The sequence below is a fragment of the Centropristis striata genome, chromosome 20 (assembly GCF_030273125.1).
Source record: "Centropristis striata isolate RG_2023a ecotype Rhode Island chromosome 20, C.striata_1.0, whole genome shotgun sequence".
NCBI classification, from domain to species: Eukaryota; Metazoa; Chordata; class Actinopteri; order Perciformes; family Serranidae; genus Centropristis; species Centropristis striata.
The window spans coordinates 13,906,334-13,927,255 of record NC_081536.1 but is presented as its reverse complement, the minus strand read 5'-3'; the positions used below and the strand labels follow the sequence as shown (position 1 = coordinate 13,927,255).

At 40.8% G+C, this 20,922-nt stretch overlaps 2 protein-coding genes across 4 annotated transcripts in view; both read left to right on the top strand.

Annotated features, from left to right (window-relative positions):
* The window catches only part of LOC131993390 (apoptosis-stimulating of p53 protein 2-like), a 30,730-nt gene extending 24,533 nt beyond the window's left edge, over positions 1–6,197 (top strand). For all 3 annotated transcript variants that reach the window (XM_059359288.1, XM_059359287.1, XM_059359285.1), the window contains 9 exons: positions 640–762; positions 949–1,070; positions 1,190–1,601; positions 2,260–3,113; positions 4,397–4,534; positions 4,721–4,854; positions 5,013–5,179; positions 5,396–5,595; positions 5,688–6,197. In XM_059359288.1, coding sequence (XP_059215271.1) covers positions 640–762; positions 949–1,070; positions 1,190–1,601; positions 2,260–3,113; positions 4,397–4,534; positions 4,721–4,854; positions 5,013–5,179; positions 5,396–5,595; positions 5,688–5,729 — 2,192 coding nt within the window. In that variant the 3' untranslated portion in view covers positions 5,730–6,197. The remainder of the gene's footprint in view (positions 1–639; positions 763–948; positions 1,071–1,189; positions 1,602–2,259; positions 3,114–4,396; positions 4,535–4,720; positions 4,855–5,012; positions 5,180–5,395; positions 5,596–5,687) is intronic.
* A 3,421-nt stretch (positions 6,198–9,618) lies between these two features.
* Positions 9,619–20,922, top strand: part of sema4ga (sema domain, immunoglobulin domain (Ig), transmembrane domain (TM) and short cytoplasmic domain, (semaphorin) 4Ga) — a 31,284-nt gene continuing 19,980 nt past the window's right edge. Inside the window, exons 1-2 of the mRNA XM_059359179.1 lie at positions 9,619–10,119; positions 15,254–15,547. Of these exons, the coding sequence (XP_059215162.1) occupies positions 15,400–15,547 (148 nt within the window). The 5' untranslated portion in view covers positions 9,619–10,119; positions 15,254–15,399. The remainder of the gene's footprint in view (positions 10,120–15,253; positions 15,548–20,922) is intronic.

The window sequence follows — 20,922 nt, the reverse complement described above, 5'->3', positions numbered from 1 at the left end:
CGTGTTTGTTGAGCTTTCTCCTCAGTTCTTTTTCTGCCGCTCTAAATGGGTCAGTTGGAACAAACACATAACCTTTAGTTGAACTGACATTCTATGTGGATTCTGACCAACCCAATCAGGTCGCGTTCGCAAAATGTGTGTGTGTGTGTGTTTGTTTGTTTGTGTATTTGTTCGACACCTCTTGAGAGGGAGAATTTAATTGCAGTCTGCAGGCTCTGCGATGGAAATCATCATGTTTTTACCATCTTTGATGTGATACTAATCTTGCTAGTTGCAAGAACCCCATGCTTTTGTGGCTCATCTGACTGTGGATGTCTGCGGACATGCATGGCCACTGGCTGGGTCTAAGTCAGTCAACCAGAACAACAAATGATGAGTAACGAGGCAGGCGAAATGCTACAACATCTTATGTTCTTTTTCAAAAGTCCATGATTGTTTGCTCTGTGTGAATATGCATAAAACACAGCGCTGTTAACTCTTTGTTTATCTTGATAAATAATGGCTGAAGCTATTTTCCACTCTGTGTTCTGCTGCTTTTTTAAATTTTCTATGTGTATGTAAAATATTTTGGTATTTGCTGACATTTAAACACACTGTCTTTCGCTCTCTTCTCTCCATCCTCTCCTGCGGGTCCCACAGGCCTTCCACCATCCAAGCTGGCAGACTGGGGCTCCTCGGGTCCAGAATCCAACACAAATGGTCATGGTCCCTCTTCAACACTGCCACGAATGAGCTCTCATTCCAACTCTAACACAGAACAAGGTAAGAAATGTATGCAAACAGCACATGCACATACAACCTCTCCTCAGAAATTGCACTGCCACCACTTCCTGGAAATGTGAATACAGTAATGCGGCAGAACAAAGGCCCCCTTTGTTCTGTCTTTCTATAGAATCGCACTGTCTGAACATGAGACAAAACTGATTATTGTGTGTGGTTTGTGTATAGATGAGACAGAACTGAAGAGGGACAGGAAGGTGCGTCCATTTTCCATGTTTGAGCCAACGGAGGTTCCCGCCACCTCCCTTCGCAAAAACCAGAGCAGTGATGACCTGGTCAGGGACGCTCAGGTGGGAGGGAACAAAAACAATGTCTTTACATCCTCACAGTAAAAAAATCACTGTCTGATTTTAGCAAAAATACACCATGGTGTCTAATTTGCTACTTCTCTCTCCTCTCATCTCGTCAGTCTGCTCCCAAAGCTCCGATCAAGGTGCCTCCTCCTGTTCCCACTAAACCAAAAGGCCCTGGTGTTGTGCCCTACGGCAAACCAGGTCTCAACACAGGCACTTTCCCCAAAGCCAAGCCCCACAGCCAGCCGCCTCAGGCTGCCCAGGGCCGTAGCCCTCTTCCACCCTCACAGAGCCAGACACTCCCATTACCTTCCAAGCAAGACACTCCACCTGCAGCCACAGTACGGCCGTTCACCCCAGAGCTGCCCTCTTCCAAAGATGCCAGCCTGAGTAAACCCCAGACCTTAGCAGCCAGCTCCATTTACTCCATGTACACGCAGCAGGCCGGCTCAGGGAAGCCCTTCCACCAGGCTGCTGTTCAGGGCGCTCTCAACAGATCTCAGACCCGCACCAATGGATTTGTCAGTGGTAAGAATATCCAGTTGTTGTTTTTTAATGAAGTGCTTAAATTGTGTTTTTGAGGTGACACAGATGAACTGGGTCATTCTCTCTTAGGTTTCTGGAGACTCAATACTAGACTCAATAGTAGTAGTATGCCCGGTCATGAACACATCCTCTCTCTACATGTGTACATGCTTCATTCTTCAGGTTTATGCATCACATGTCAGTATTTGAAGCCAGTATCTTTCTGAGAGTGAACATGTTGGAGTACAACAATAATGAATGAATAAATTAAATCTAAATATAAGTGAGTCTTGATGTAAACAATAGTAAGAAAAGTAGCATTTTGTGCCACTCGAGATATAATCCCTGTCAGGTAAATCTGCACTGTAGCCTATCTCGTCAGCATACTCAAGTAGAAAAATTTCACACGTCACTGACCAAAGGAGCAGCTAGAGAGGCGCAGCCATCTGTTACATTTTCCCTTTACACACGCTGTTACAGGCAACCGTACCTGCTGCTTCTGACTGGATGAATTGAAACACATTTTTCTTTTCATGTAATCCACACTAGCTGTGTAAAAAGAATACAATATTGTTTTGCAAATACATTTAAGGGAAACAGGCAAAGTATTATCTCTGTAGACATGACCGTTTTAACACTTGTTTCCTATCTTTGTTTGTAGTGTATGGTAAACCAGTGATCCCCAGTGGATCTGGTCTACATCCAGACAACCCTTACATGGACCGCCGCTCCCCTGCCCTAGAATCTGAGGTTGACCACAATGGAGCCAACAACATGGGTCCCAGCCCGTCTGAGGGCCCCCAACCAGAAACGGAGCGCATCCCCCGGCCTCTCAGCCCCACCAAGCTGCTTCCCTTCATTTCCAACCCCTACAGGCATCAGAGCGATGGCGATCTGGAAGCCCTGAGAAAGAAGCTCTACAATGCCCCGAGGCCCCTGAAGAAACGCAGCTCCATCACTGAACCAGAGGGTCCTGCAGGGCCCAACATTCAGAAACTCCTCTACCAGAAGACCACACTGGCAGCTATGGAGACTGTGACAACACCAACCACTCCCACCTACGCTGGTGAAGCAGAGAAGGTGGCGGAGGGCTCTTTGGGGCCACATGTTCCCAGCTCTCTGAGTGGTGCAGAGAACTACCCATCAGACGCAGGACAGTCTCTGGAGGGAGGTCAGCTCCCATCTCACATCCCAGGTGCTAATGTCCCCGTTCCAACTCCTGCTGAACAGACCAAACCGCCTTCAGCCTCACAAGAGAGCGAGAACATTATCCCCCCTCCTCCCCCATCCCATCCAGCCCCCAAGCTAGACGATGCTATTTTCCCACCACCACCAATTTCTGGCATGGACGATGTGATGGCAAACCTGCCCCCTCCACCTCCAGAAGGCTTCCTGGAAGAGTTCCCCCCCTACCCGCCACCCCCATACCCCAGTGGAGCAGAGCAGGACAGCCTGGGAGAGGACACCTTTAACATGAAGGCACCTGAGGTCACTGGACAGGTTACTCTGCCACCGGTATGAAAGAATTTTCTGTCATACATATAATGTACCAGTGTCAGATGTTCATATTAACCATGGCAAGTTTCAATAATGCAGGAAATGTATGTAAAAGTAATTAATGCTCAACACAGGGTTCTGACTGTACTGAACAGCTCTTTTCTACGATCGGCTTGAGCTGATTATGTCTGCACTACTGCAGTGTTTACATTACATACACTCCTATATGTAGCTACACGCTGACCTGCAAAAACCTGTAATTTTAGTTGCTGATACTTTTAATTTCTCCTCAAGATCACGTTCCTGCTGGTTCGACTCTGTCATTTTGGTTAGAAGCTTTTATTAGTGACTTTTCATGACAGAAAATGCTTTTACAGTGCTCTTACAGTCACGTCCCAACTGCAATGACATTGAGCACAGATGCACAAGACCGCTGAGCACTGACCAATCAGAGCAGACTAGGCTTTTTCGAGAGGGGGCTTAAAGATACAGGTGCTACATCTGAGTGACAGAAGGTGAACAGTGGTGCAGCAGCCATAGGCAGTATCAGACCAATAGTGTTGTAAACATGTCAGTGTAGAAACCCCAAATAAAAGTATGAACCTGAAAGTGATCAGTATAACTCCCGATTTAAACTGTTGCATTACAGTATAGATTTATCTTCTGTACTTTGGTGCTACGTGTGTTTTTTAATCGCCTCACATATTTGTTAGGTCTTGAGTTAGTTTCTCTACTTTTTAATTACCTTCTGGTTAACAACAGTGACCTGGTCCGATGTTATATGATGAGATAATCCCCATCAAGTACTGCTATTGTTTCTGAATAATATTGCTCCTTATTCTGCTCACACTAATCGGATATGTACCCCACTTTCTCTCATTCTGGATTGAAAACAAACACTAGTTTACATGTTCTTGTTGTAAAGCTCTTAATACAATTCCTTAAGTGGATTTTATGGTGAGGTGGTAGGCTTTACCCCAAAAGGGCAAGCCAATGAGAAATCAGCATAATGACACATTTTTCCTTTCCTTAGTCACCTCAATTTAAGACCCATTTAGTTGCATAACGGGGAGTTTTGAGAAATTAGTTTGTTTCTGGATAAACTGGATTAGCAATGTGCTTAGAGCTGGAAAACAAGCCCCTCCTCTGCTCTCAGTCCAGATTGAACACAACAGAGAGTGGACGCCTCCAACTCAGCAGGACAGACTTCAGGATGGAGACATCTTAGATATTTATCTACTGTGTTATGACGGCTGTTTCAGATCATTTGTGTGATACGCAGTTATGATTATTGTATTCAGGGAAAGAGGACCAACTTGCGCAAGATTGGCTCTGAACGCATCGATCACAGCATGAGAGTGAAGTTCAACCCACTGGCTCTGCTGCTGGACTCTTCTCTGGAGGGAGAGTTTGACCTGGTCCAGAGAATCATCTATGAAGTAAGACTTTTTATCCTCAAGAAACACTGCTATGTATTATAACATGGTGATTATGTTTACCCCAACATTACAAATGGGTTTTTTCTGCCATTTTATCACACTATCTAAAAGTAGTACATACATTTTACTGTTTGCTGGTGCTTAAATGAGACTGCCTCTATTCACCCCTTTGTAATTTCTCCGCAGGTGGAGGATCCCAGTCTGCCCAACGATGAAGGCATCACTGCTCTACACAATGCTGTCTGTGCCGGACACACAGAGATTGTCAAGTTTCTGGTTCAGTTTGGCGTCAATGTCAATGCTGCTGATAGTGACGGCTGGTAAGTTCAAGCTCACTGCCGATATGATTGTCTCAACTGTTATTAGTCTACTTTTTTCTTTTTTAGAACTCATCTGAACATAATCAAGCAGCCCTAATAGTGGTTAGTGTTTTTAACCTTCTTCTTCCTTGTCCTTTCCCACTCCCTCTTTAACACAGGACACCTCTACATTGTGCTGCATCCTGCAACAATGTGCAAGTGTGCAAATTTCTGGTGGAGTCTGGTGCGGCTGTGTTTGCTATGACTTACAGCGACATGCAAACGGCAGCTGATAAATGTGAAGAGATGGAGGAGGGCTACACCCAGTGCTCTCAGTTCCTCTATGGTCAGTTAGAGCTGTGTTATTTTCTTTGCCATATTCTTTATATTCATATTTGTTGCCATATATTATGCATGTTTTTTTCCTTTTACTATTTTACTACTTTTTTACTTTTTCATTTTGTTGTGTCCTGTTGTTTAAGTTTCTGTCAAAAACTCACTGCACTTTAGATCTTAGTGCTTATTATTTCTCCTGTGTTAATTCGAATCTGTATCTGCTCAGGTGTGCAAGAGAAAATGGGCATCATGAACAGAGGGGTGGTTTACGGTCTGTGGGACTACGGTGGCGAAAACCCAGATGAACTGTCGTTCCGCGAGGGAGACTGCATGACCATCATCCGCAGAGAAGACGAGGATGAGATCGAGTGGTGGTGGGCACGCATGGGCGACACCGAGGGGTACATTCCCCGAAACCTCCTAGGGGTGAGTCACAAGTCACTGAAACGGTAATGATGATAAGCGTGTTTTCTGTACAAATATGCAGTGTTGACACGTCTTCTTGTTGTTTCCAACAGCTCTACCCCAGAATAAAGCCAAGACAGAGAACCCTGGCTTGAAACACAAAGATCCCTGCACATTCCAGTCTGCCAGACCTCTCCAAAACACACACATACAGACACACACTCACACACACACACACACACACACACACACACACACACACACAGGCTTTAACAGACTGGGGAAGAGAAGGACACTGCTGAAATGAAGAAACAAGGACAGACCAAACAATATGAAGGATCAACTATGAACTCTTTCTGGCACTTTTTTTTCTGTATCAACAACAGAGGGATTCTTCTCCCTCACCTATTTTTCCAGGCCACACTGTGCACTGTGTACTTAAGACACTATCGGCATTGTTTTCCTTTACTCCGCTGTGTTTCTCGTTTTTTGTAATTAGTGTCTCGAACTATTTCTAAACTGACAGAAATTCAAACGTTGGGATGTAAATGGAACAAGCAGTATTTTTATTGCTAGACAGTAATTTTTTACACTTTTGAATAGTCTTTTAAAAACTTGTTTTCTGGGCTACTTGTTATTTTCTAACACACTTGCATGAAGTGAATGAGTGGAGGATGATGCTTTTGAAATGCTCTGATACCATGACAATCTTTGGGGGGCTTGTTTCTCGTCATCTGTTGAGTGACTGAGCCTCTGTATAACTGCACTGGAGGTGAAGTTTCAGTCGTGACCACCATTGTTTCAGATAAACAAACAGAAAATAAGATGGTAGCAAAAAAATGGTGATGAAGCTTTTGATTGATCTATTGCTGTTCATTCTGTGGTCGATGACGCCAGTCTGCATACCTTAATTGGCACATGGTTGAGATGCCATAGATGCTATGTATACATGTATTTCTGTCATCATAACTAGTGAGTAGGAATTATGCTATTCTGAAAAAAGGTCTTTCAAACTCTTAAGAGGCCCTTTGACCTGGAAGGTGTCATGCAGTATGAATTTAATATTTTATTACATGATATTATAAGAAGTCAAGTGTAATAACGGAAACCATGACTTTTTGTAATAATCAGTAAGCGATGATGTTAAGTCAGACAATTTCTCAAGTCAAATTAAAAAAAAGAAATAATGAGTTCCCAAAACTCAATTCATCACATATCTCTGTCAATGCAGATGTATTTATTTTTGTTACTTTTTTCTTTAGCCCTTTTGTCAGAAATATAACCACAAATGTACTGTAGTATTTCAAACATTTACAATAAAATACTTTGTACTAAGTTTATATAGTCCTCTTGTTTGAGCACAAATGCTGACTTTTATCTCATTTTGTCGTCAAATGTGAATAGAAATGCAAGTCTCCGTTTTACTGTTTTAAACACAATCTCTGCTGCCCTCTGCTGGACAGAAGGTGACACATTCACCTCCCAGAGCCCACAAACTGTATATAGAGGTTATCTAGCTATAAGACTGAGGTGTACTAACTATGTCTGTTTATATCTCTGTGCTGTATACAAGTCTGCAGTGTTCTATTTTAATTTTTTTTTTTTTAATTTATTTTAATTGTGTGTTCAGTATGAACTAAAACACAGTGGGCCATTAGTTATTTTGGGGTTATTTTTTGTAGAAGTAGGCCTCTGTGTCATTTGCTGTGTTCAACATTAGAGCAAACAAGAAGCAAACAGGTGTTCCATATTGCATTAATTATGCTTCTGTGAAAGCCAGTATAAACAGTAATTAGCCGAAGACTGCTTACTGTCCTTGTAGGGGGGGAAGAGAGGGCTTTTTTTTCCTTCACTGTCTCAAGACTAAATAATTACTGAGTGTTGCTGAATAATAACTTAATTTCCTTTTAATCCCCTCACATAAAATGAGAACGACCAGCATGGTCCCAACAGAGTATGGCAAGGAAATGAACAGTTCAAGAAATAAACAGCAACCAGAATTTAAGGTGAAAGATGACAATTTCAGAAGGAAATAACAGTCAGTATGTGTTTGTCTTTATCTGTCATGATCCTGTTAAAAATAGATGAAAAAAATAGTGCTGCACCTTATGATGTATTTAATGCATTCACTCGTACTGTATGTCCTCATGTGAACGAACCACTCCTTCAGGTACCTCTGTTGTCATGGTAACCCACAACTTGTGACGCTCCATCCTCAATCGGCTCCGGTGAACTTCTTCTGCTGCGTCCCTCTGTGAGTTTTATGGGGTTAATATGCGGCTGAATGTTTTAGACGCTGCACAAATTCCCTGCTGAATTACAATAAGGAGTTGAGATAAAAGCCTGAATTCAACATCAACACTGCCCGCTGAACATGACTAACTGCATTTATAATTGATACATGCATCCATAATGGATTAAAAGTGCTATATAAATGAGAGGAGAGAGTCATACGTGGAATGACAGATAGCTGCTGTTTCTTCCTCCACAATCAGAGCTCTCATTGATCTCTGCAGCATAGGAGCCCTTTGTGTTTTTATGAGCAGTGTGAAGACCTGCAGGGTGTAAGCATACTGATAAATATCTGATCTATGTTGTTACTGTTGCCTCATGCGATATAACAACTGGAGTCCTGTGTATATCTCCTGTGGGCATGTTATTTCATTGGGGTTGTTTCTCTGGGGAGAGTGATGGAGCTGGCTTTCCTCACAGGCACCCTCATTAAGTGTTGAGCTCCTGTGTACATAGCATCCATTTACTGGGATATGAGATCAGCTGCCCCATATATCTCACCTAATCTACAGATAGAGAATATAATATTTTAACCCGGGGGTCTGGAGGACAGGAAAGGGGAGGCGAGGAAACAGATTAGGACCCGCAGGTGGAATTATGTCTGCATGCCTGAATGTGAGTAATGTGAGTCTAGCACAGAAGTGTGTTAATACAGAGACAGCCTGAACCAAAACCTACAGCGTGTGTTTTCATGTTTCAAACATCCAGCATCTGCTTTAAAACATAAGCATATCAACTGATATTGACCTTAGAACCTTGAAAAGCTGATGATTTGGCAGTGTGAACAGGTTGTGAACACAACTAGAGCCTGACTGATATCATTTGCCGATATTGGCCTCTCACAAACATATCTGTATCTATTGGTATTGGCATATACATTTTCATATATGCACCAATGTGAAATGTGTTAATAACCCCAACTTTATTTCAAGAAACTTACTAAAAACCAGTTCAAGACACCCATTGACTCACTTATATGCAATGCTGAGGAACAATGAGCAAGACGTGGAGAACTTTGCTTTATGGATGTGAAATTAAACTAAAATTTATGGGGTTTTTTGTTTTCATGGCATAATATTACATCCTTGGCTTCCAGTTTAATTTAATGGTTGTCTTTCCCCCCCTCCAGAATCCTAGTGTGTACTGGCATTCATAAAATAGATGTTTCGTTGTTTCTTCCTTTTTATTTTTATTTTTTTTATTTTTTTTATTTATTCATTCATTCATTGTTATTCTTTATTTAATGCAAATTAATTTAATTTAATTCAACTTTTTTATATTTCTTTTATTTTCTTTTATAAACTTTTTGTATTTATTTCTTTATTATTATTATTATTATTATTATTACTACTATTATTTATTTATTTATTTATTTACAAAATACATATATTTACAACAAACACACAATACATAATAATTTGTTGGTGGGATTATAGTATGCAGAATTTTGCAATACATTACTTTCATTTAGTTGGGGGATAACACATTTACATGGGGAAAGCGTGTTACAGGATTAAACTCTTGATGAGATTTGAAGTTTTCAAGGGATTTAATGCAAAACTTATTGATTGAATTAGGAAAACAGCATCAAACGCCATGAATTGCTGGAGAATCACATATTAACTTGCCTTTATTGTTTATGTGTTTCTATAAATAAGCTTATCTTAAATAAATACTCACATGGGGAAATGTAGCCTTAAATTTATAGCTGATATAGTTTCGACGTTGCTTTTAAAGTAATTAATTAAGTGAATAATGACTTTCTAAAACCAGCACACCTGGTTGCCTGTAGTTCCCTCTGTGCCCACTAGGTGTCAGTGTGGCGCCGCCCTGCAGCTCTGAGTGGACAGGTTGCATCTTTGCACCTTTTCCACTTTGCTTCATAACTGTAACTGCCCTCGCGCTGGTTGGAGCTCGTGATACCCCTCCCTAAAAAGTGCCACAACGAGCCAGGCTCCGTCATATTATCAAATATCAACGAGCTGGTGGAAAATGAGGACCGTGTTACCTGATTCAGGGGTTGCTGGTTGAGAGGAGAAAAAAAAACGCGAAGAAGTGAGTGAGCGTCGTGGGAGGGCGGGCCACCTGTGACGGCACATGAGTGGAGAGGAGGCTCGGTGTTAGAGCTGTGTGTCTGTCAGTGGCTGTCTGTCTGTTTCAGAGTGTGTTTCGGCGTTCAAAGTCCACTTGGATTATCTGTAGCTCAAGGAAACGTACATATCTTTCTCTTCGAGGAATTTGTACGTGATTCAGGTAAGACACACTGAATATCACACGACCGTGGCTTTGATACCACTCACAGAAAATGCCTTTATTACTTATAGTAGAGAGTTTATCTTTATTATATTTGTCCTATGTTCATAGCCTACAATGATGGAATATAGTTTATTTTGTGATTCAGTTTCGTCGAGCTGTGTTTTAATCTCCCTAAATCTGTATGACAGTAATGCAATGATCCTGTACAGAGTTGTGTTATTTGTATAATATCCTCTTAAAATATGGGATAATTAACGTCTCAGTATGGAAGATATGCCTCTGAGTTGAGCCATTTCAGGCAGGTGTAAGACAGGGCTGTAACTAAGTCTTTTTAATAATCTACCGATTATTTTTTCGATTAATCGTTTGGTTATGGGGTAAATTATCAGACAATAATGAAAAATGTCCGCCCCATTTTGTTGAAGTCCAATGGTGATGTCTTTAATTGCATTGTCAATCCATTTGAATATGATATAAAATAGAGAAAAGCAGGAAGTATTCTATTTTAAAAAACTCCTTTCCTGCCATCTTTGCATGAAAAATTACTTTAACGAATAACCAATATCAAGTTGGTCACTTAATCGATTAGTCGACTTATCCTTTCAACTTTATTGTTAGATATCCCCAAATGAGGGAAGAATTGGTCTCATTAATGTGTGTAAAATTGGCTAATAACAGCTGAATCTGAAACACCCACTGACCCTTTCTTTGCCCTCTTGCTTCACTTTACTGCATTGCCACATTACGACTCATCAGGGGCTGCATTTGGTGGACCGACTCTCAGTCTGAAAGATAGTCTTTCAACAAAGATGTGGGCAAAATGATCAACATGCAATGTAAAGCTGCAGCCTGTGATTCATATGTAAAACATGTAGCAAGAACAGCTCTGATTAGAGTCAATCAGCTGTAAACACACACTGATGATGTTGAAGGAAATTGAGGAGCGTGATTGATCTGCTGAAGATCAGCTGTCTCCTGTCCAAGCTGATGGTCTTTGTAACTGTGATCTAATCATTAGACCTTTAGGGAAACCCAGTGAAGCCCACATATCTAACTGCTAATAGAGATTAATGACATGTTAGTATGGTTAGTGGAAGGAAATCCTTTATAATGACTTCTCTAATGATTTTGTTTTTTATCTTAGTGACATTTAAAGAAAAAACAAAATCTGTTGTGAATCTAGTTATTTTCATTGTAAATTAGAAACGGGCAGATCCTCTCACAGGGCATTTGAGTGTCACTACCCTCACAACCCTCAAAAACCTTGAATTTTAGACTTTAGCCTCTAAACCATTGCCACATTTGGACTGCCTTTAACCCAGAGAGGACAAGATTCAGATTCAAACAAATGACACAAATAAACTGTGAGGTTTTGTTGCGCACAATTATAAATGATGGCAAAGAATATATCATTAATACACTGTTTTGTGTCCTTTATCGTGTTGTCAGAATAACTCCAGTGTGTGTTTAAAGAGCCCAGTGTTGCACTCACAAAGTGACTGTAGCACAAAGTATAAAGCTACAGTACTGGGGAACAAATGGAGTTCAGTTCAGTTGGCTTCCTTTGTCTGTCTGTGAAACAAGAGAGTTTTAAAGCGGTCTGTCTATCAGATGACGCACAGCTCAATGGCTTTGACTGTAATCTTTTCTACTATTTGTTACACACACACACACACACACACACTCACGCTAACACGCATATCTAACTCCAAAAACAGAGTTTCAAGTCCTCTGGGACAACCGTTGTCTGTTGATGGAGCTGTCACCGCAGTGCTCCAATCTCTTGCATTCAGGCAGGTTTATAGACACTTTATAATTGCCTGATAAAATCCATCTCCGTGAATGAATGTCATGGGACTGGGAGCTGGCAGCGAGATCAGGAGGAAGGCAGATTAGAAAGGTTAGGTCTTGAGTAGTAGAGTCGCTGTGATTTCCTCTGGGTCAGCCCTCATTTTAGTTTAAAAAATGTCTCTTTTTTACATTTTCTCAAAGTTTTGACTGGAGTGCTCAGTGGCCAATTAACTATTTAAAGCTTCTGCACTGAGGGGGTTCGGGATACTCGGAGCAAGTCAGAAGTAATGGATTTTAGATGACAGAGAATCATGAATGTGACAATTACTGTCTCTTTGCTCTGCGCTGCTGGACTTTTCAGCATTTTACCTCCTCGCTTGCTGCTTTCTTTCCCTTTCCGTCATATTCCTGTGAAACATTTCCATCTGAAAAGACTCCACTTCCTCTTAGAAGCCCACATCAGGACTTGCTTGACTGACACACCGACTGAAAGGATTTAGACCCTGACAGCACATTTGAGTGATTTGCCGTGCATGAGTCAGATAAATGACATATAAAGAGCCCTTCATTGCACCACCTTTTTAAAGGGAGCTTGGACAAGTCTGGGAGGACGATTGACACACCTTTACAGTGTTTGACAGGTCTTAGGAGAGGCAGCGCATCCTGAAAGAGAAGCACAACTGAAGTAATTGGTGTCCCTAAAGTGTATTTGCCAGACTGGGACAGGATAGAGCTGTAAAAACCTATAAAATGTAGTTGATACTAGTGGAAAAGTGACATCTCCCAAATGGCTTTCCAGGAACCTTGTTTCACTGTGTTTTTAAGATCATCCTGAAATTGAGAGGAGTCCAGGTAGTTGTACATTTCTATCCCAGACTGGAGAATACTTAACATTTCCAGAGCTTAGAGATTTATTTCCAACCGTCTGCCCATTGGTTTAAATTTGCTCCAGTACAGTAGAGATATCCCTTTGCAGAGACCTGAAATCCGTCCCTGTGGAGATTTAGTCGACTTTACGTTTAGCTCAGACTTTCTTTCTGTCAAAATAATGCATTCACCGTCAGAGGTGGTTTTTAAAACTCTTCCTTGGCAGTGTATTCAAGGAAAGTCCGACATCCAAGACCTAAGAGTCAGCTGGTAAGAACTCAACATTTTTAATGCAAATAAATGTCCTTTTTTGCTGATATACTCCTATATTCAGTCATAAATGACAGTGTGCAGCCGTCTGTGTTCTATTAAAGTCGGTTTATGGTCTTTTGTGGTGCACCTGTCGACCCACAGGTGTGCAAAAGTTCATATTTTAATCCATCACATTGTCACAGAAATTGTCAAATCCCAAGGCAGCGTCTTCAAATTGCTTACTTTGTCCACAACGCAAATGTATTTTAATGAACAGATTATAAATCAGCCAAATCTCACATTTCAGAAGCAGGAGGAAGTAAATATTTGATGATTCAGTTTCTATTGATCAGTTAATCCTTTCAGTAACAAACAAAATTTACTTTCATTTTTACCTGTTATTCTTATGGCCTTGTTTTTCTTTCCTGTCAATGTAACTTGTGACTACAAGAGTTTTTGGCTGCTAGCCAAACACAGATTCATTTGCAAAACAGTCGTTATTGCAAGTGCATCAGAGAGCTATTTATTTGAAAAATAAAGAGGAATAAATGTTCAGTGTAATGGATTAACTATCTCACTTAGATTTTTACCTAAATCTAACGTACAAAAACGTTTTTGTTCGTTTTGTGAAATGTTTAACAATAATGTGTATCAACACGATTTGTTGATGGGTTAAAACCATAACCACCACTATGGTGCCTTTTAACGTATTAAAAAAAACAAATAGAATAACCACTTAACACCATCATTTTAACTCCATATGATTTTACAACAGGACATTATTTTTTCTATCCTGTGGACATATATTATTTGTTTAGGTCTATATTCCTGCAGCATTTAATAGTACAAACAGTCTTGCACTGTGCTGGTGTGTTGTGGGTGGAACAGTGGGTAGTAAAAGGTGATAATATCACAGTGTATACAGTACTTGCAGCACGTCCATGAGCCTGCGGTTTCCCGTCTTACTGTTACAGCCTAGTGTTAAAATAACAGCATCTCTCTGATCCACACCTGCATGCTGCTGTGTTTGTCCGTTACATTATGCAACGTTCAAGCCGGCCGTTGTCATGGTGTCAGCCCTGAGGGACTTTCTGTAAGAGTGCAGTCACAGATACTTGTGCTAGTGGCTTCACATTTCTACTACTTTTTGTTGTATTCATGCATGAGTGTGAAAGATTTGTGTGAGTGTGTGTACATGAATGCATGTGTGACTGAATAGATTTCTATGAGTGTGTCTTCATGCATGTGTGTGTTTGTAAGGAACAAGCAGCCTCCCTGGACGTTCAACTCTTTAGTGAGGCTTTGTGTGAGGAAAACGAAAAAAGAGTGTGACTGTTTACAATTGGAACTGAGAAAGCATTTTAAAGACAGAGGAGGAGTATTAAGATAGAGAGGGTGTGTTTCTGTGTGTGTGTGTGTGTGTGTGTGTGTGTGTGTGTTTGAGAGTGAAATAGAGACAGACAGAGAGAGAGAGATGTCACCATTCCTCCTAATAACATTGGATAAGGTCGGTGATGCTCAGTTGTATGGGGTGTATTCTCAGTGTTGGTTTGTGCACTGGTGCATGTAATTGTGACACACACACACACACACACACACACACACACACACACCATCTTTTCTCCTCCAAAAGAGGGTCTTGTCCTGCTTGGAACAACATTTGCATTCACATCACCACACAAACATCTTAGAGATGATTATGTTTCACAATCTTTCCCCTCGTGGATTTGGCAGCTCTTAGGTATGTCTGCTGTTGAACTGGTTTCACACCTTATCGATCTGGATTGCTCCACATCACTGTTTAATCCTCACGTGTTTGCTTGCGATATCGGCACGTAGCTCTGTTTGACAGTCATTGTTTGGTTAATGATCTTTGCAGTCATGTGTTTAGATTGGGCAGCTGCTGCTCACACACTGGGAGGCTCTGCAACATGGAGAGCCGGCCCCCTGGTCTCACACAGCGCAACTGATCTGCAAAAGCCCCCAATATTTTATTGAGTGAATGCACTTTGTGCCTCTTTCATATCTCTGTCGTCATCCCTGTGAAATTCTCCACATCAGCTTATTTAGTGTGTTTGAACTGTGCCGCTCAACTTCACCAGCTCTGCTTCTTTTTCAAATTTCTGAGGTGACACTTTCAGCCCACATACACAACATTTTGTATTCCTTCCAGTGTAGACAGGACTACTAACACTGTTGGTTTTGTGCTTTACTCTTTCAGGTTCCTTTGGTCCTCGCTACAGCACGGTAAAAGAGGCCGCCTGCCTGCCAGTACCAGCGAGTGGGTGTGTGTGGGAGTTGTAGGGTGAATATGTTTGTGTGAGTGTCTCTGTGTGTTTATACAACCTGGTGTGGAGTGTGTGTCCCATGAGACGCTCTGTGGAGATGCAGGGAGCTCGATCCTCTGCGGTGCAGTTCCTGCTTCTGAGCTGTTGTGTGTGTGCGGCAGCCGGCTACCCGTTCAGGACGCCCCTGGACCTGGATGTGACTCCACGCGTCACTGTGTTGAGCAGCGGTAAGAACAGACACAAGCACACATTCTATAATCTGCATATTGTGGTTAATTGTGCATCACATTTGTCATACATTAAACAGGTTGGGTCACTGTGATAGGGCAATAAGATGGCTGGAGTTGCAAATCGGATTGAGGTGCTTTTATTTACAAAACAAAACTGTGAAAAAACAGTAAAAAAGACTTGGGACCTCCATAGCAATACACACACACACACACACACACACACACACCATCACACTTGGTCACCTGGAGTGTTTAACGTCAGTCTCCAACTTTCTAACTGCCCCACAGCCTTGGGTGTCAGTCAGTCACTTATACAGGTTAAGCCCCTCCCCAACACCAACCAACTGCTAATTAAATGAATCACCTTTCACTTGACCTCCATACATCTCTTAATGACAGGTCTCACTCAAACATATATTTTAATTTAAAGAATCACCATTTCAAAATAAGATACCTCATCATAATGGCCCAATTCGTACCGATTCTCCCTGAAAAAGGTAAAATCTCCTATGCCCCCGGTACACATGGTATGATCCATTATTAGCCCTCAGGTGTGTGACCACTGTAGCCTGTATAAAAGACAGCACAATTCTTAATCTCTGGTTCAGACCATGGAACTGTAGAAGAGAACATCACTACCTGTTCAAAAACAATTTTGAGATAAGTAAAAATAAACTGGAGTAATAGAAAAAAAATGTGTTTGGCTAAATTAGTGGCGGGGCTTCGTAACAACATTCATAAATAATTGTCAAACCTTCAACAGTTTTTTTGTTAAATACCCTAAAGAGGCTGTATCATGCTTTTCTTTATTTTTTATGTCATACATATAATGTTGTTGGATGTTTATATAAAACATGGCAAACATTTCAAATACTGAAGGAAACTATGTAAAAGTTTTCCCTATGAGCAAATACCTCAGGTCTTGACTTTCTGAATGCTCTGTTTCCAACAGTTTTTCATACCCTCAGCTCCAACCCCTGATCAATTTCTATTTGTGGCCATCTCTTCCGGACACATTATTGCAGTTTACATACGCTGCTCTATGTAGCTACATGCTAATGCCAGGGAATCCTTTCTTGGTTGCTGATTTTGTTCGTTTCTTCCAAATTGTGGATCCGATATCTGCTGGAACATGTTTGACTGCATAGTTTTTGGTGGAGAACCTTTTATTAGTGAAAGTGCAGCTAAACACCATTACAGTCATTCCCCCAGATCCAAAGACAGCATAACAGAGACATAGAAAGCCAGTGTTGCCAACTCTTTTCCAATAAAAGTATTAATCACTAGCTCCAAAAGTTGCTAAAAGTCACCAGATGCATGATATGTTAATTTGTATATTGCTGACGTCACGCTGCATCAGCTGTCTTAGCAGTGGTAGTGTCAGCTGACTGCCCAGGAGGAAGAGACCTCGTGTTGTTGGCAGAAGAATCATGATACTTTTGAGCAGCATGCATGACAATGAATTTCAATAACATGATTCTTGCTTTTTCCCTAATGATCTGAATAAATAGCTTTGTAGGAATAAATTTACTCAGAGTCTGAAAAGTTTGCAACAGTGCGGAGATGAGGACCAGTCAGCGCAGACTGGGCGTAAAGGGACAGACAACATGAAGAACATGAAAAATAAGGCGCTTTTTAAACTTCAAAATGTGAAAACTTCAAAATGTGTAAACAGCAAATACTAGTATCAACCTGAAAATGAGCATTATAGGCCCTGTAGAACCCGATAATGTAATAAAAATCTACACTTGAGTCCATTGAAAATGTAATAAAACCTGATAATGTAATAACTTCCCGGTTATGTAATAAAGTGCATTTCCCAATAATGTAATACGCTTTTTTACCAATAATGTAATAAAGTATAACACCAAGCACCTTTTAGATTTCAAGAAGCTGTTGAATGCATTCGTGTGTCATGGATATCTCGTTTGTGAAATACGGATGAACGGGTCAAAAGTTAATAAACATTCAGCTTTTACCTGTTGGTGGCGCTGAACCCAAGTAATGGGTGGTCTGCTGTTAAATTATTACAATATTGGGGAATTATTACATTATCAGAACTTGCGAAATGAAGGCTAACCTGATAATGTAATAACCTCCCATTAATGTTACACTTTATTACATTATTGGTAAAAAAGTGTATTACATTATTGGGAAATGCACTTTATTACATTATCAGGAAGTTATTACATTATCAGATTTTATTACATTTTCAATGGACTCAAGTGGAGATTTTTATTACATTATCGGGGTTATTACATTATCGGGAAGTTATTACATTATCAGGTTCTACAGGCCCTGTTAAAGACAACTCTTTACTCATAATAGCAGTGCTTTACATTTAGTCCCAGCCAGGGCCACCTTATCCTAATGTTAGGCCCCGGGGCTGAGAGATTTGTAGGCCCCCCATCCCCTCGATTTATAGAGTCTCATTTTAAAAAAAGTGTGATATCTAGGTAATCTACACCACAAAATGCATTAGTTTCTTTCGAGACATACAACAGTGAGTTTTCCCTCTTTGAGTCAGAAAACACAATAATATTGTTATTAACATATCACTGAGCCCACTTGAGAATAAACACAAGACACTTTATTTAACAACCACACACAGCAACTTATGGTGATAATAAAACCAAAATGTGTGAAAGGATGATCTTAAACAATGTTATGAAAAATATCACCATCCATCACCTGTCTGCACAAACATACAATCAAACAAACAATAACTTATTAACTTAATAACAACAGCATAAGCATAAGAAAAGCAACAGATCAAAGCCTCTTCTCTGGCCTCAGTGGGCCCTGTGAACAATCACATGCACCTACAAAGACACACAAACACACTCCATTCAGCACCATGGCCTAATGCCAGGTACCAAAAAGATTAAACTGAGCAACATTAATAGAAGATTTGCAGTATAATCTAGACAAACATCTAAGCAAATATGCATTTCAAAAACAATGCACAACCACCAGTGGTGGAATGTAACTAAGTACATTTACTCAAGTACTGTACTTAAGTACAATTTTTAGGTATTTGTACTTTACTTGAGTATTTCCATTTTATGTAACTTTCTACTTCTACTCCACTAAATTTTTAGGCAGATATTGTACTTTTTACTCTAGGATAAAGCTGCCAGCTTTAGTTACTTTTCAGGTCGAGATTTAACATAATATATATGATCAATGTAAAGTGATTAGACGTTTTTTAATTACGTCTTTTAACAGTATATCAAGTAATTAAGTGAGCCCAATCTTTACAAAATTAAAACACTGCATACTTTAAATCACCAATACAAATAATGTAATAATATATTTAGAATATATAAAACAATCATAGTGGGTCCATTCTGCATAACCCGAGTACTTTTACTTTTCATACTTTAAGTAGATTTTGATGCTGATACTTTTCTACTTTTACTTCAGTAAGATTTGGATGCAGGACTTTTACTGTAGTGGAGTAATTTCACAGTGTGGTAATAGTACTTTTACTTAAGTAAGGGATCTGAATACTTTTTCCACCACTGACAACCACAACAGTTTAAAACCTGCACAAGCTATAAAACGCAGTACCTGCTGATGGTGAATAACAGAGCCATTCTCTGGGCACACACTCTCCGTTACTCAGTTTGCGTTTAAAATGCATTTTTGAGAAAAAATCTCCTGCTGTTTATACTGGCGTTCCGATGCTGACACGTTAGCGTCTTTATTTTGACAGGACTCCGGTCCCATTTTCGCCCTAAAAGCGCTCACTTTTGGGTCATTGTTGTTTCCCCAGCGGCCCGGGTCACTGTTGTACGGGTCATCTGACTCGTCTCAGTCTCCCCCTGACTGGTTTGCAGCCTGGTCCTCTCTCTGGGGCTCGTGTGCTCCCCCCTCCTCCTCCCCTCCGCTGCTGCGGGCGGTCCCCTGCTCCTCTCCCGCTACATCCACCTGCGCGGCCTTCGTGGCCTGCACATCTTCCTCCGCTCCCCCCGGTGTGTGGGACAGCGACCTACCTCCGGTGCTTAATTTTTCCACTCAATCTTTGATTGACAGTCATAGAGGGACACGCCCCAGAACTAACTATAGACATTCTGATAGGTAAGCCCACCCGGGCACGTGGGTCACCCCTTATTTAGATCAATCAGCAGCCACGTAAGTTACGTTACATTGCGTGACGTAACGTGCGATTAGAGTGATTGACAGAAAACCTGACAAGTTACAGAACAATGTGACCTTTTCAGCTCATCATGGGAGGCCCCTTAACTTGGGAGGCCCCTGGGCTTCAGCCCAGGTAAGCCCGTGCATTAAAGCGGCCTTGGTCCCAGCAGTAACTTGTTTCTTCAAATGGAGAATATCTTCATTTGAAAATAAACTCTTTATACAGTCTCCTGTAGTATTTCAAGTGCCACCTCTTTATCTTGTTTTCTTTATTTTCCTTCTCTCTCCTGACAGAGCTCATTCCCCTTTTCCCTTACTCTCTTTCCACTCTTCTTCAGTCTCATTTGTGTGCACAACAACTTGCGCATAAACCCGCTTGCCTCCGGTAATTACCTGTCCTGTAAATCATCTTTTTTTTCCCCAACTAAAAGTGTGATTATTATTCATTTTACCTGGTGTGAGTGATGGCATGTAGCCTGGGGTGTTACAGAGACAGAGGAAGATGAGTGAAGTGCACACACTTGCATCCCTGCGGAGCACCCGGGGAGACTGACACCACTGTAGCTAGTTCAGAAGCAGCGTAACCATGACAACCGTTGTAGTATGGCGCAAGACGGCCGTATACGGTATTCTTCTTTTGTGCATGTGTGGGCAAGTGTGTGTGTGTGTGTGTGTGCGTGTGTGCGTGTCTGTGTATCTCTTTAAATCAGTGTCGTTATCAGATCCTGGACTTTATTTGTTGATACACAGACGTTTTCTCACGTGTACACTTTGACTTGCAGCCAATTTCACTTTATGACTTCTACTTGTAGAACAATATCCCTCCTCCCCTCTTCTCTTTCACTACTCACAGTACAGTACACCACCTTTTGCATTTAAGTGCAAATGTTTATTATGGGTTAACTTATTATGATTATTCAATTATGAACATTCCCAGTATAGTTTCTATCTGTGAGCTCAGTTTACTTCTCAAAACAAAACAGAACAATTGTCAAAATCAAAGTGAGTTTTAAAGATTGGATAAGGCCATTTGCATTGATGCATGTTGGATTGTTCACCAATTAATCTATTATCTATTAATTAATCTACAGTCACTCATAAAGTTGAATAAAATATTTTTGTGATTGTGACAGTGTGATTTATTCTTGACAGATAAAGTGTATATCTTCCCAAAACGTTATTAATTAATCTCTTCCAAACATATCATAATGAAAATGAAACTACAATTA